The following is a 16,062-nucleotide window of genomic DNA, read 5'->3' as shown; positions in this document are numbered from 1 at the left end:
AAACTCATTTTCCTTCAATTTTTCTATATGAAACACGATTTTCATCATTTCTCAGTCTGGCAATTTTTCACTAGATAAGCATTTATGATGCTTATTTGACCTAAGGTATGATCTGATCCAACTCGAAGTTTTCTATTTCTCTTTGACAAATTCTTTCTCTTACTACTTTTGGGATACTGCTTAAGATTTGATTGTTAGATCTCTTTTCTTTTTATAGGCTCTTTCCTATTCTGGGTTAGTGACTCTTTTGTTAGCTTCAGTACATGGTACTTATTTCTATCAGATCACAAATCACATAATGTCAACCCCTTATTTAAATCCCTTCAATTGTCTTCCAATTCATAGTCTATTAAGACCTAGTAATCTGGCACCTATCTACACCTATTTTACTTCACACTCATCTGTCTCACGATTTTTATATAGAGTATATATTACCTCTCTTGATAGGAGAGAACATATTAAGTTCTCTTCTACTTCAAGGGGTTGTTATGTTTCATCTCCACTGCTGGGAATACTCTCCCTGGATCTTTGCAAATCTGGTAACTTTTCAACCATCAGGTCTCAAGTCAATATAGCTTCCTCAAAGAGACTCCCTAATTACTCTAATCTTAGGTAGCCCCTACTCCCTCATTATTCCACCTTATTTACTTCCTTCATTGCAGTTGTAGATTTTGTAATTTGTTTACTATTTGTCTTCCCTAATTAGAATATAAGGTTCCTAAGTATAAAGACTCTGACTATTTAGCTCAATCATTACCAGTATCTAGAATGGTGCTTGGTACAGAACAGAAAAGAAGTAATTATTAAACTTGAGCATTTCATTATAACAATGAGTATATATTACCTCTAAATACAGAACCTGGTAAAAGGGCTGGTACATATAAGATGTTTATTATTTTTCTGAAATGAATAGACTAATCTCATCCACTTGGAAGGTATTCACTGTGACCTCTAATTAGATGACCTCCAAATCTGCTTAATCCAGCCCTGACCTCTAGTTCTGTATCTTTATTTAATTGCTAAAAAACTAGGTATATAGAACCCATCCCCCTCTAATACAGATCTTTTCTAACTTCTATGGCATCATTTTCTTTGCAAATTATATATAACTCCTTTCCATGTATTCATATCCAATTAGTTATTAAGTCATACTAATTGTTCCTCATTTCCTACATGTATTTCTTTCTAGTCCTACTGCCAAATTTACTTTAAGTGCTTACCATCATTTTTCAGTTGTAGCACCAGACAGCTTCCTGACAATTTATATGCCTTTAGTCTCTCCTCCCTCAAATGCATTCTTCATATATATCCCAAGAACAATTTTTGCATTATATCTTCCCAATTTTCATCAAGTATAAATAGCTTAGCCTAGCATTCAAAATCCTCAATATCATTTTAACTCAAATAATAAAAATAAAGGGGTATTTGGTAAATGAGGTGGTAGACTCTTATACACAGTTTCAGATGTAATGGTAAAAAGTCTACACTGAATCATATATGTATTGAAAAGCCACTGAAGTATAAGTTCTTTGAGGGAACCTCTTGAGAGACTTTGTTTATGCTGTTCATTGCTAATCTCCACCTGGAAGTGCCTGGAATATGGCTAAGAATCAATGAACACTTGTTGATTAAATGAATTAATAATTTAATAATTCTTTATGAGTATATAAGTGATCATAAAGCAAAGAATGATTGTCTAGATCAAAGCACTGTTCTTTGAAGATCAGTCCAGTACTGAGACACATGGAATTAGTAATTTACTTGAGTAAACCCAAATTAATAGAGTTCTTACCACTAGTCTAAGATTTTTACATAAACTTGATCCTTACACATCTTAGTAAGACAGACAGTATTAAAGATAAGGAAACTGGTATACATAGTAAAGGCTAGGCATTTTGCTCAAATACATACACAATAGTATTTGAACCCAGAAGAGCAGTAATTAGGGCCTGATTAGGATGCTGGTTGTGAGGATAGAAAAAAAATTAACTGGAAGATATTTTTAAAGTAGAAGCTAGAGCAGTAATAACCACTTCATACCATCATTAACCACTGTAAATCTGCTTTCACAAGTACATATAATTTTTAAAATGACATATGTGCTGCCAATCTGAATACTAAATGATAAAACAGTTTAACATCTTTCTTAGTTTTTAGATAAAATGCTGGTTAAGGTTTAATATTTTCTTCCCATATACCAATGGACTGAATTAAGAGCTAAATAATAAAGCTATCATTATGGATTTGCATCTACTGTGGACCAAGTTAACTTTTGCTGCATTCTACAGCTACAGATTGCATTCTAGCCATTTACATCATTCATGAAAGCCACTGAGACACATGGAGGGCTGGGTAAGCACATTAATGCATTTCACATTCAGCTTTCATAACGTAACCTACAAATAGTCAGAAGATCACCCTAGTGATCAGAGTACATTAAAATAAACAAATAAATTTCAATATTAGATCTCATCCAGTTATTGATCTTTCAGGTTAACACAAAATACAAATTTTCAATCATTGCACAAATGAAAGCTACTGTAGCAAACTGATATTCACTTCTATCTTAAGGTAGATTTATGTAACTCATCAGATGAGAAATGTCAAAATTATTTTGACATAAAAATTCTTTTTATGTTATGAATAACACTTCTTAAAGTCTTTTAAGACATAAAATTTACACTCAAAATGAATTATAAGTCTAATAAAAATTCAAGTAAAATGTTTCTCATCTTACCCTGTCTAGTTCCAGTGTAAACTTCTGATCCCATGACTGATTGGAAATGGGTTTCCAGCTAGTTTGACCAACCACAGTATTATCTAGCTTCAGAACTGCACAGACATCATCTGTAATTAAAATTTATAAACTTGTTTAAGTATTTAAAGACCTTTAAAATAAAAGTACCACTGTAAAATAGTAACAAAAGTTTTACGATCCTTTGAAAATAAGGTTTTTCTTAATATTGAAGCTTTTGAATCTAAAATGGCTAATTTTACACACACACACACACACACACCCTCCCAAATTAGCCTTTGTTTTTGACAAACACATATAGTAACTGCTATCTATTTTGTTTATATTAGAACGTAACTGAGAGGTCTAACAGGCGACCAGTAGTTGTTTGCTACAATGTGTTATGTGTGTGTTTGTGTATCAATAGCATCATCTAGTTTTTCTCCTTCTACATTTGCTATTTATAGAGCTTGTTACCAGAAACAATTTTTATTTTCACATTTTCCTCCAAGTCTTTCTATATAGGAAAGCACAGACATACTCACCTTTGTATTGCACACTAGGTTGAACTGTCATGTGCCAACCCCCTCAGTTACACCTTTATACCACAGTTAATAATTACACTTCAGAACATTTCCAAAGTGTTTTGTAAACCTGTTGCATTTAATTCTCACCACCTCCATGTGCTTCTCCATTTCAGTTTACTACTGAAATACTTGGGCTACTATACTGGTAAATATGTTTGGTCCATGGTTACCAAAATGTCAGTGTTAATTTAGAAGTGTCACTACATCATTAAAAGAATCATGAAGTGACAGGTCTCACAGCCTCTGTATAAAGAGTGATGCTCCAACATTTCATTCTTCCAAAAGAATTAGTGCTATATGTTATTCAGTTTTCTAACGTATTTTCAATAAAATACATTTTGTTGTCTTATTTTCTATTATTATAGCTTTTAGCATTTTAAAATTAAATCATGGAAATTATAATTTTATAGTTTTTTTGTCCAATTGACTTTTTCCGTTTTTGTCTGTCCCCAGTGCTAAGTCTTTTCTGTACGACCTTTAGTTTGTTACATAATTTTTAAAAAGTATGGTTACTGAACTGGACAAGTCATCAGTTTTTAGGAGATTTCGGCTACTTCCACTTTTACTTTTACTTGTTCTGCTCATGAAAGATGATCTGGTTTCACTTGGACTCCAACCAGGTAGTGCAACTGATGTTGCTTTTGACCGTCCAGGGACATTCTCCAGAATATCCTGACAGCCCATAAGACGAACTTCCAAAGTACCTGTTAGCGTAAACAAATAACAAATAAAAACATCAATTCTTGATATATGGAACTATGTTTCTGTTACCTATTCAGAAACAATTATCTCCTCTCAGTGGGTCTCTGAGGTAACTATCATCTTTTCTTTTTAACTAGAGAAAACTATTAAGATTCTGAATTGAGACAACTATAAGCAATTTTATAGAAAGAATGGCACCTCTCAAAAGCTGACTATAGGACATAAAACAGAAGTTACATAAACTTGCACATCTGAATACTCATTTCTATAATTACATCGAAGAATTACAGAGTTATGTGCATAGAACATGTGAGAGGGAAAATATAAAGCTAAATAGCATGCCTATTAAAACATACAGAAATTAGAAACAAGGATATCTGTGTGAATAACAGCTGTATTTAAGAGTTCTGTAATTAACATAGAAAAGGGCTTTTTTCCCATAAATAAATGGGTTTCTGTTTTTTTTTTTTCTGAGATGTGAAGTAACATCTTTCCATTCTAATAGCTCAGTCAAATAATTAAGGGTTGTGATTATCTAAGCATAAAATAATTGCAACTTTAGTCAAATAAATACTAAAGGTGTTGAAATGAAAATGAGAAACTGTGAGTCAAGCCATCTGGAGATGTGGTTTTGTCATCACTTAGGCTCAACTTAGTGTATCAGAATTTCAAAATGGTGCTTCAGTATTAAAATTTTAGTGCACACAGCATAACATAACTTTAGGGACAGTATTTCTTGGTAAAGCTGTCCTATTAAACTTAATTAAAACTTAATTTTACTTAAAATCTTTGATATTTAAAAGTAACCAAAGGGCTTTTAACAAAATAAAAAGGCTTGGATTTACCCTGAACTCAAAAAACTAAAATATTCAGACAAAATATATGGAAGAAACAGTGTTAAAGACACTGACCATCAGGCATGAAGAACAGTGATACCTGAGAGATGGAAAACAAATGAGATGAGCCCTAAGACTGCTCCAGCTTACTGCCTTGAGACTATCCAGGACATAGTACAGGGAAAAGGAACTCAGGTGGAGCCAAGCAGACTGAGTTAAGGAGAAAGAAATGATCAAGGTACCTAGAGTTCAGAGTAAACAAAAGAAGACAGCTGTCCATACACAGAACTCCTGAGATGTGCCAAGGGTGCCCCTGACCAAATATGCAGTCTCGCCCCAGTAGCAGAGGATAATCACCCTTAGACTAAATGACCACATAACATAGCAATACCCAAAAGGTCTAACTGTTTTCAGGTAACTGTGACACAGAACAAAGCTCAGGAATATTTAGAGGAATATAAAAAGATCCAGCACCCAACAAGCTAACATTCAAAATGTCTGGCATCTAATCAAAGATGACCATGTGTATTTGTTTTCTATTACAGCATTGCCAATTACCACAAACTCAGTGGCTTAGAAGAACATCTATTTATTATCTCACAGTTCTGTAGATCAGAGTCTGGGTAGGCTGGTCTGCACTCTCTGCTAAACACCTCAGAAGGCTGAAATCATTGTTATCTGCAAGTCTGGGTTCTTATCTGGAAGCTGTGAAGAAGAATCTGCTTCCAAGTTCATTCAAGTTGTTGGCAGAATTCAGTTTTTTACAGCCACAGAATTGGGGACTCTATTTCCTTGCTGGTTGACAGCCAATAGCTGTTTTCAAGTTCTGGAGGCTCCTGTATTCCTCATTACATGACCTCCTCCATCTTCAAGCCAGCAATGGCATTTCTCATGATTCAGATCTGACTTTGCCTTTTGCCATCAGAAAAAATCAGAAAATCCTCTGCTCTTGAGGTGCTCATGTGATTACATTAAGTCTACCCAAATATTTGCTCTTTACAATAATTCAAAGTCAACTGATTAGTAACTTTAACCAGACAGGCAAAATCCCCTTTGCCAAACAACACAACATTATGACAGAAGTGATGTCCCATCATATTCACAGAGAAGAAGTTCTGGAAGTCATTCTTAAAATTCTGCCTCTCACACCAAGCAAAAAAATTAGAGGAAAACAGAATCCATAATAATTACAAGAAATTGAATGAAAGGCAATCTAAAACTGACATAAATGTTAGGATTAGCAAATAAAGACATCACACAGTTACCATAACTATATTCCATCTGTTCAAAAGGTTGAACAGATATGGAAGAAAACCTGAACAAATTTCTAGAGATGGCAACAATGTCTGAGATTTAAAGAAAAATACACTTGACTGGTGGAAGATTATACATTGCAAAAGAAAGGCTGGTGAACTTGAAGCTATAGCAATAAAAATGATCAAAAATAGAAGGCAGAAAGGAAAGATTTGGGGGAATAAAAGAACAGGAGATACGTGAACTGAGTTTAACTTCAAGTGCAGTATATTTGTAACTGAAGTCCCTGATGAAGAGCAGAGAGAATAGGGGACAGACAATACATATGAAAAAATAATGGTTGAAAATCCCCCAAATTTGATGAAAATTATAAACCCAAGAAGTATCCAAGAAGTTTTATGAACATCAAGCGAGAAAAATAAGTAAATCACACCAAAGTATACCAAAATCAAACTTTTCAAAACAAGTGATAAAAATAAAATATTAAAAGCATCCAGAGAAAAATGTTACATAAAAAGATCAGAATAGCAGTGAATTTCTCACCGGAAACAATGAAACAAGAAGAAGCAACATTTTTAAAGTACTGAGGAAACAAACAAATAAACCATAAACTCAGAATTCTAAACCCACTGAAAACATCTTTCACAAATGAGGACATTTTAGAAATAAAAACAGGTAAAGAATCTCTTATCAGCAGACTACTGTATGATACAACTATATCATTCCTAGGTATCTACCCAAGTGAACTGAAATCTATGTCTACACAAAAACTGTACAAGGATGTTATTAGCAACTATATTTGAAAAAGTACAAATGGAAACAATCCAAACACTGACTTCAAATGAATGGGGAAATTATAGAATAACCATACAATTGAATACTACTACAAACTATTGATATACGCAACACAGATGATTATCAAAATAATTATTCAGAGTGAAAAGCTCAGTATCTCCCTACCCATATATACTGTATGATTCCATTTACATAAAATTCTGCGAAATGCAAACTACTATTTAGTGCCAGAAACAGGTCAGTGATTGCCTAGGGACGGTTATGGGGAGAGAGCATGAGAAGAGCAGAAAAGAGAGCATGAGAAGAGCAGAAAAGAGCAGAAAACATAGAGATAAAAGAGGACACTTTCAGGGAGGATGGATATATCACCTTGATATGGTGAGAGTTTCAGGACTTTGTACTATAAAATTTCTCAAATCACATTTTAAACGTGTAGTTTACTGTGTATCAATTATACCTCAATAAAGCTGTTCTAAAAACTGGATGATAATGATAGTGGACCAACTAAATATCATAAATCTGTGTATTAAAATTGGGACATCTATGGTGATGTAAATTATGTCTCAAACTTGCTAAAGGTAAGGGAAGTTTCAATCTTATGTTTGCTTAGGCTATGGAAATCTTATCTAATTGTCAAGTATTAAGGTAGATAAAATATAATGAGTATCATTTTAATTTTAGTTCAAAAAACAATTTGCTGTGTTTGTGTGTTTTATTTGTTTTTTGTTGTTGTTAAACTGGCAAACTTAGCTCATTTCCACTGTAAATGCTCAGCTGTAAAAGTCATCCTGGGGAAACTGAAAACATCTGGCTACTACTTCAAACCATGATAGCTTATTAAATATTTTAGTAATTTCAATATATTAGATGACAATGCTCAACACCTGCTTTCATTTAGAAAAAAATCTGGAGGGATTTAAGATCTTTATTAAGCATCTAAAAGTTTCTTTCTTTTATGAGGTGACACAACTGTAATTGCGTATAACTGTTTTAGAAATAGCTTAAAGTTACATTTTTTACTTTTATAACCCACAATATGAAAACATTAAAGTAAGCAAATCCAAGAAGTAAATATCATTTGTATTCATAAGCAGTAGCTATAAATTCCATTAGAACAAGTAAGTGTTTTTTTATTTCTTTTAACTTTCTGGAAAAATTATTTTATATACATTTTAATAATTCAGTATTTCATCTTGGTACAACTAACATTTCTCAGTTCTGAGGAAATCTTTTATAAAAACTAGTAAATGACTCAAAATGCAGACCAAAAAAATTTAATTATACCTTATATCAAAGTGGCAACAGATTTGCAAATTTCAATATTATAATCACACAACCACAAAAGAAACCAGAGTATAAAAGAGCCAACCCACAAATAACAGCATGCAGTAAAAAACCCAGGACAGTAATGCTCCCAGTACTTACCTATGTTAATCCTTTATTATGTTTAATCCTTTATTAACACCAATACTACTACTCTTCCTTGTTACTCCTTATTTAGTTTAAGGTCCAGTAGGAACTTAAGAAGGAATTTTTAAAAGAACCAAAATGTCTTAAAAACATTAATATATTTCCTTTTAGACTAGTGATTAACATCACTTTGAGTGAAGTTCAGTAAGGGAATGAAACACAGGGAAAGAGAGAAATGAAAAGAGGTTCAAGAGCTGGGGAGAGGAGCTGACCAGAATGAAGAGGAAAAATATTTCCAGTGGTATCAGTTAATTTTGTAAAATGTGGTTTTATTACTTTTCTGGAAATATTAATTTCCAAATATTTGACAACCATAGTTTAATCAGTGAATTATTCAGAAATTCTTGAATATTAATGTGGTCAGCACTGAGCCAAAAGATGGGGAAACTTAGTAAGTACAGTCCCTACCCTATCAAATAATATTTACAAGTACCTGCTGAATGTATGAAGGGCCCTGTGCTAGAGGCTAGGATTACATGTAGGTAGATGACATGGTCTTTGTTCTTCATAGGTCCAGTTTTGATTTAAAAAAGATACAAGAAGAAGATGACTGATAGGGCAAAGATATTAAACAGGTACTGTGCACATACCAGTTTAATTGTGGTATAAGATTCATGCTAAGAGTTATAAAAAGATGTACCTGGAAAGGAATACTTTAAATAATAAATATTATAACATTTAAAATAAAATGGAGGGCTTAGACTAGAGGTTCCCAGTCTGTCTCATTTCAACATACGCTAGTGTCTCAATTTTTTCATTATGCTCCTAGTCTGAAAGATAAACTTAATAGTTGTTTCATAGGACATTATATCAAGTACTTGATATAATCCTGAAAAAGTTATACTTGAAAAAAATCACACACAGAACTTGAAAAAGTAATCTTATTTCATTCTTAAATAATCATGACTACTTCCTAGTGGAATGTGTATACTTACTGGGCACTGTACAACTTATCAAACTTCAGAATTAGACTGGAAACTGCTGCCCTTATTTTCTATCCCACATTGATTTTCGTGTGGTATTTTATTATCACAGCAGAGAAGGAAAACCAGCTTCTTCAACACATGACATCACTGAAAAGAAAGTAGCTCCACCTATTGCTGAAACTGTAACTACCATAAGTCTGAATGGTTAACTGTAGGCTCAAAAAATTAAAATAACCTTTTGTCCTCCTGTGAATTAATTTTGGCATCACAGGGTACCTCAGATTTAGGAACTCAATTTGGTAACCACAGGTTTAGGCTGACCCTAATAGTTACAACAGCATAGTTAAACTGTACATTTATCCTTCAAAAGTTTAAATGTAGAAGTTTGCCATAGTATAAAACTGATTAATGATACCCAAAGTTCCTAAAATGTGATAGTATACTATGCAATTCTGAAGAACACTTTCATATCTTCAAAATATTGAATGACATTATTTTTAAGGAAAAGCCCATATGACATTAATATGGATAACTTAATTATTTCTGGGGGTGAGAGAAGTCTATGTAACAAAACATGTCATAGTTACATGGGCCATAAAAATTTCTGTAGGTGATGGTCAGAGAAAATGGTGGAGTACCAAAGTCCAAAGGCAATTTCTCCAAAAAACAGGAAAACAAAACAAAAACGAGCAAAAATTGTTAGAATGAGTTTTATCATTCATTTGGAAAACTGTTGAAAGTTTACATCAACCAAGTAAATGCTTAATAAAAAAGAAAGCAACATATTCTCAGTAGAGGAGCTCTATGGTGTTTTAACTTTTGCCTAATCCCCTGCCTCCCAATGGCTTGGTGATGGTCTTGAAGATAGCAGCCTGCGTTCCTCGTGCCCTAGGAAGCAGAGATCTCATTCTCAAAGAATTGTGGCTGCCTTCTTTGACCTGTCTGAGGGTCCCATGAAGGCCTAACACAAACAGCTTGCCTTTTTTTCACCTAATCAGGAAATTTCCCAGGGCAGAGAAATAGCTAGATGGGGAGCATTTAAAGGCAAATGAACCAGGCACTGCAGCCTCAGGCAAAAGGTATCATTTGGGACAAATAAGACATTCCAAAGAGTTTTGGAGAAGCTAGGGAATGAGATGTTTTGGTTAAAAAGAGCTTTGCAATGCTCCCAGATATTACTGGGAAACTAAAAGGCTAGGTGCAAACAGGAGACATCCTCAGAAGAAACCTGAAAAGGCCTTAAGCTCTCACATCTGACTGATCTTTAAGCTCTAGGCAAGTGAAGGTGAGGGTTGTAAAATGTTGAAGGTACGCCGCCCCCAGTACACAAATACAGAGCCCAGCTGCAAAGATGGGATTGGGGGCGGTGGGGATGGAGCCTTTTTTTGCCTTCAGGCATTAAAAAAAATGTCTGAAAAAACTCTAGTTGACCCCTAACTTAATGGAGACTTCAGATGATACATAACAAATAAAGCCTTTACAAATTAGTTTATAAAAGCCACTATATACTATATCCCATATGGAAAAATTAAAAATTCTAGGAAAGGGGAGTTATCGTCCAGAGTTATACATTATAATATTCCCAATATCCAGCTTTAAATTTAAAATTTTAAGACAAGCAATATAATAAGAGAGTATAGCTGATTCACATAAGTAGAAATTAACAGAAACTGTGCCTGAGGAAGCTAAGACATTGCATTCACCAAAGACTTTATATCAACTATCTTATATATGGTCAAAGACCTAAAGGAGACCAAAAGGAAAAAAGGAGAATGGTGTTTCACCAAATAGAGAATATTAATAAAGATATGGAATTTATAAATAAGAACCAAATAGCAATCCTGAAGTCAAAAACTAAAATACCAGAAATTCAAAAAATTTGCTAGAGAGTTCAACAGCAGATCTGAGCAGACAGAAGAATTAGCAAATCTGAAACTAGGCTGATTTAAAAAACTCAATCTTAGGAGAAGAAAAAAATGATTAAGAAAAGTGAACATAATTCTATGTTATTGAAGATGCTGGGGAATCAGGGACATTCCATGATGAGAAACACTGTTAAGAATTACAGATGACTTCTCATAATAGAAAAGATAGAAAAGTAGGCAATAAAATCACATTTATAAAGCTGAAAGAAAAAATACACATAAATTTCTACATCTACTGATACTATTCTTAAATAAATGTGAAATCAAGGGAAAAAGTAAAAGAATTAGACTTAGCACTTCCACACTATAATGTCAAAAGAAACTTGGCTAAAGGGAAATTATAACATAGAAAGTACAAGAAAGAATGAAGAACAGAATAAATAAATCATTAAATATAAAGGACAGCATTTTGTTTTCTAAAAAAAATAACCTATAAAAAAGTAAACTGTACCCTTAAAGTTCTTAGCTCTTTAAAGCAAAACAATACTTAAGAATATAGATTTTCATAGCTTATATAGAAATAGAATATGTTACAAGGTCACAAAACAGTGGAGTGGAAGGAGTGGCAAATATTCCTCATAAAATTCTTAAACTGATTTGGAAGTGAGATAGTATGTTGAGATTATAGACTATAATAAATTCAATATGCACACTTGAACCTCTAAAGCAAGCAACACACACAAAGACACACACACACAGAAGCTGTCATGGGAGATGAAAAGGAATATCAGAAGTATTTGTTTCAACAACTACAAAGGGCAGGAAAGGATAAACAGAAAAAAGAGCAAATGCTATCCAAACACCAAGATTATAGAGTTAAATACAACAAAAATAATATTAAATGGAAGGTTTATAAAGGGTACACAGTTTTGGGGGTTGTCATGTCAAAGTTAAACTGTACACATCAAATATGCACAGTTGTATATAAATAAAGTTGTTGAAAAGGGTCACCTACATTTTTAAAAATTTCATTTTAAATAAAAAATCAAACAGGTTGAAAGTGCAAGGATGGAAAATATTCACTAGGTTACACTAGGCATGGGAAGGATAGTATGTCTATTAATATCAAGTAGAAGAGTCACAGAGTATTTTCAGAGATAAAAGGGAATACTTACAATAGAAGAGTAAATTCATCAATAAGCTATAACAACACTAAATGCTAAAGTTAAGGGAGTTTGTCACTTTGTACTGGAGCAGAAGAAATGCTAAAATAATTAACTCAGATTGAAATGAAAAGACACTATTCAGTAATTTGAAATCACAGAAAAAACATCAGTAAAACTACAAAGATAAATATGAAAGACAGCATTACTATATTTTTTAGTTTGTAACTGTCCTTTATGACTTAAAAGACAAATGTATAAAACAATTATTATCAATGCTAATGGACACACAGTGCATAAAGATATAACCTGTGACAACAATATAAAGACAGGAAGGTACAGCTGATAGGAACAAGATAAATTGCTATCAATTCAAACAAAACTTATAAATTTAGGATGTTAATTGTAATTAGCAGGGTAACCACTAAGAAAATAACTTAAAAATAGGAAATTAAGGACGGAATCAAGAAGGTAAACTAGAAAAATTCAAACACAAAAGAAAGCAGTATCAGAAAAATTCAGGGATAAAAAAGATCAAGACTTGTAGAAAACATTGCAAAATGGCACAAGTAAACCCTTTCTTTGTGTAATAAGAATTTGGCTGTTAATGGTGCCTGATACCTGGGAAGGAGCCTCTAAACACTTGTAATCTCTCCAATGACAGTAGTGTCATTTTTATTCATGAGGAGCCCCCCAGACCACATGAGAGTTTACACTTACAAAGTGACTCATGCTGGGCCCCTAGACAGTTTCACGGTAGGGGCTGGTCATGCTAGAAAGACAAATCATATGATTAGAGGCCTGGTGTGTTGAGCCACAAAACATTAGCCCGACCTCCTGATCTTGAGAGGGGGTGGGGGGAGAGAAGGGTGATAGGATGGAGACTGATTTCAATCAACTGACCAGTGATTTAATCTATCACTCCTATGTTAATGAAATAAAAACTGGATACTCACAGCTAACGTGAGATTCTTGATTAGTGACAGAAACTGATGTACTGAGAGGATGATGCATATTAAGGACAAGGGAGCTTCACATTTGGGACCCTCCCAGACCATTTCCTATGTGTCTTTTCTTTTGACTGGTTCTAACTTGTATCCTTTATAATAAAACTGTAATTGTAAATACAAAGCTTTCCTGAGTTGAGTTGTTCTAAAGAATTAATGAGCCTGAGGTGGTAGTGGAAAGCTCTCAATTTGCAGCTAGTTGGTCAGAAATGTGGGTCATTGCAGAAACTCTTGAGCTTTCAGCTTATGTCTGAAATGAGGGCAGTATTGTGGGAGACTGTGCCATTAACTTATAAAATTTGATCTAAGTTTGGATAGTTAGATCAGAATTGGACTGTACTTTATCAGTAATTATTTTAAACTTACACAGATTAAACTCATTATGATTCAATTATACATTAAAAGAGACTCATTTTGGATGTAAAGACACAAACAGATTGAAAGTGAAATGAGAGAAAAAGATATTTAATGTAAATAGTAACTGAAAGAGCTGGGGGTGGCTATACTAAATAAGAGCAAAACAGACTTTAAACTCAAAGTTGTCACAGGAGATAAAAAAGGTACAAAAATTATAAACATATGTGCAATACATATTAAGAGCCCCAAAATACATGAAGCAAAAATTTACATACTTGAAAGGAGAAATAGGTATATTTACAAAAATAGTTGGAGCCTTTAATACTCTATTTTTAATAATGGACTTATAAAGATAGAAATAATCAAAATAGAAAATAACTAGTGTTGCTGAGGATGTGGAGAAACTGGAACTCTTATACACTGCTGTTGAGAATATAAAATGATGCAAATACCATGGAAAACAGTCTGACCATTCCTCAAAATTATAAATATAAAATTACCATATGACCTAGTAAATAAGTGAAAACAGGTATTCAAACAAAAACTTGCACACAAATATTCACAACAACAATATTTACAACAGTCAAAAGGCAGAAACCACCCAAATGTCCATAAATGAATGAATATACAAAATCTGGAACATACCCATTTAGTGGAATGTATTTAGCTATAAAAAGAAATGAAGTATTGATACATGGTATCTTGAAAGTTCATGAATGAAAGAACTTTGAAGACAGTACACTAAGTGGAAAACACAGACATCAGACACAGAAGGCCACAAGTAATTTAACTTATAGGAAATATCGATAATTAAAAAGTTATAGAGGCAGAAAGTCAGTAGTTGCCAAGGGCTGAAGGAAAGAGAGAATGAGGAGTGACTGCTTAATGGGTATAGGATTTCCTTTTGGGGTGATGAAAATGCTTTGGAACTAGACAGTGGTGATAGTCACACAACACTGTGAATATACTAAAGTCTGAACTGCATATTTTTAAATGGCTAAAATAATACATTTTATGTTATGGGTATATTACCACAATTAAAAAAAACTGTACATATTCTTTTTTCATTTATTAAATCAGAACCAGATGTAGACAAAAAAATGCACCAAGAATAATCAGGAAATATCTGCTACATACCCGTTAGTGCTGCTGGCTTGGATAGCGTACTGTATTGGTTTTGTGTAGATATCATACTTTGACGTGGACTTAGTGTTGGTGATGTAACAAGTGAAAGTTCCTCAATAATAATACTGCTTTTGGGATGATTCTTGGGAAGTTCATTTAATCTTTGCTCTAATGAATACTTCAAAAGATCCAACTTCTGACTTGATTCATTAAATCTTGCTTGAGCCTTGAACAGAGGAAAGATAATTGTCATTTAAGTAATCACGTTATTTGAATAATGTATGTATTAAGGTAAAAATTTTAGTTAAAATTACTTCTGAAAGTGCTTTTCTGTCTGTTACTTTTCCTGAGCCAAGTAATTTCATTACATTCTTTGCACCTTCTGCTACTGCAAACTCTATCCTAAAATGATGCCTTAATTCTTCCATCCGAAGTTCAAGAGGACTTATGACAGGTTTTGCTAGAGGGGGGGAAAAAGAAACTTATTTGAACCATTTATTTGATTTCATAATATGTAGTAATTAACATTCATGAAAAAGAAATGAATTTTTATAACATTAGAGAAAGTTAGTCCCTAAGTCAGTAAACACTGAATATTTAATAGATAACAAGCTAAAATACATAGCTTTCCATTTTAGCCATCAAAACTCAAAATCTCAAGATAAAAAAAATGCTTCCTCCTTAATTTTGAACCACTGCTTGTTTCCTACATAAAATTTATTTCACACCATCAGCCCATAATAAGAAGACAATTTATCTCCATTCCATCACCGTTATCAAAAGCCAATTCATTGGTCTGGACTGCCTGAAGAATCTGCATTCGTATTACTTCTATTTTTGTCTTGCTGTCCTGGAGCAGTTGCTGAGCTGTGCCATGGAGTTTCCGATCCTATTAAAAATTTAAGTTTGAAAAGGTAAGCTGATGAAGAGACAAAACATTTTCACTGTTTTTAGATCAAATGATATCAGCAAGTGAACAAGAATTAAAAGAACACTGTGAACACTATATACCAATATATACTTTAGATACATTTATTTTAAAAGGCCATCAAACTGATAGGATGATAATGAGAAACACAACCCCACTGAAGAAAATTTGAGACAAAGCAAGTGAATCTTACTACTGTTTTAAAAAAATCCAAATTCACATTTGTAATTTTTTCTTTCTTTGCTTTACACAAAATATAAAGAATTTTCCTATACCATGGTCACTAACTCATATTCAGAAAAATACTCTATGG

The 16,062-nt window shown here is 33.1% G+C and overlaps 1 protein-coding gene across 2 annotated transcripts in view; it reads right to left on the bottom strand.

Annotated features, from left to right (window-relative positions):
- The window catches only part of PKN2 (protein kinase N2), a 131,345-nt gene that overhangs the window by 43,120 nt on the left and 72,163 nt on the right, over window positions 1-16,062 (bottom strand). For both annotated transcript variants that reach the window (XM_057500396.1, XM_036890155.2), the window contains 5 exons: window positions 15,593-15,710; window positions 15,136-15,281; window positions 14,834-15,047; window positions 3,840-4,025; window positions 2,738-2,847 (listed from right to left, as the gene is read on the bottom strand). In XM_057500396.1, the coding sequence (XP_057356379.1) occupies window positions 2,738-2,847; window positions 3,840-4,025; window positions 14,834-15,047; window positions 15,136-15,281; window positions 15,593-15,710 (774 nt within the window). The remainder of the gene's footprint in view (window positions 1-2,737; window positions 2,848-3,839; window positions 4,026-14,833; window positions 15,048-15,135; window positions 15,282-15,592; window positions 15,711-16,062) is intronic.

This window comes from Manis pentadactyla, chromosome 4, assembly GCF_030020395.1.
Source record: "Manis pentadactyla isolate mManPen7 chromosome 4, mManPen7.hap1, whole genome shotgun sequence".
NCBI classification, from domain to species: Eukaryota; Metazoa; Chordata; class Mammalia; order Pholidota; family Manidae; genus Manis; species Manis pentadactyla.
This window is presented reverse-complemented; position numbering and strand designations above follow the sequence as displayed.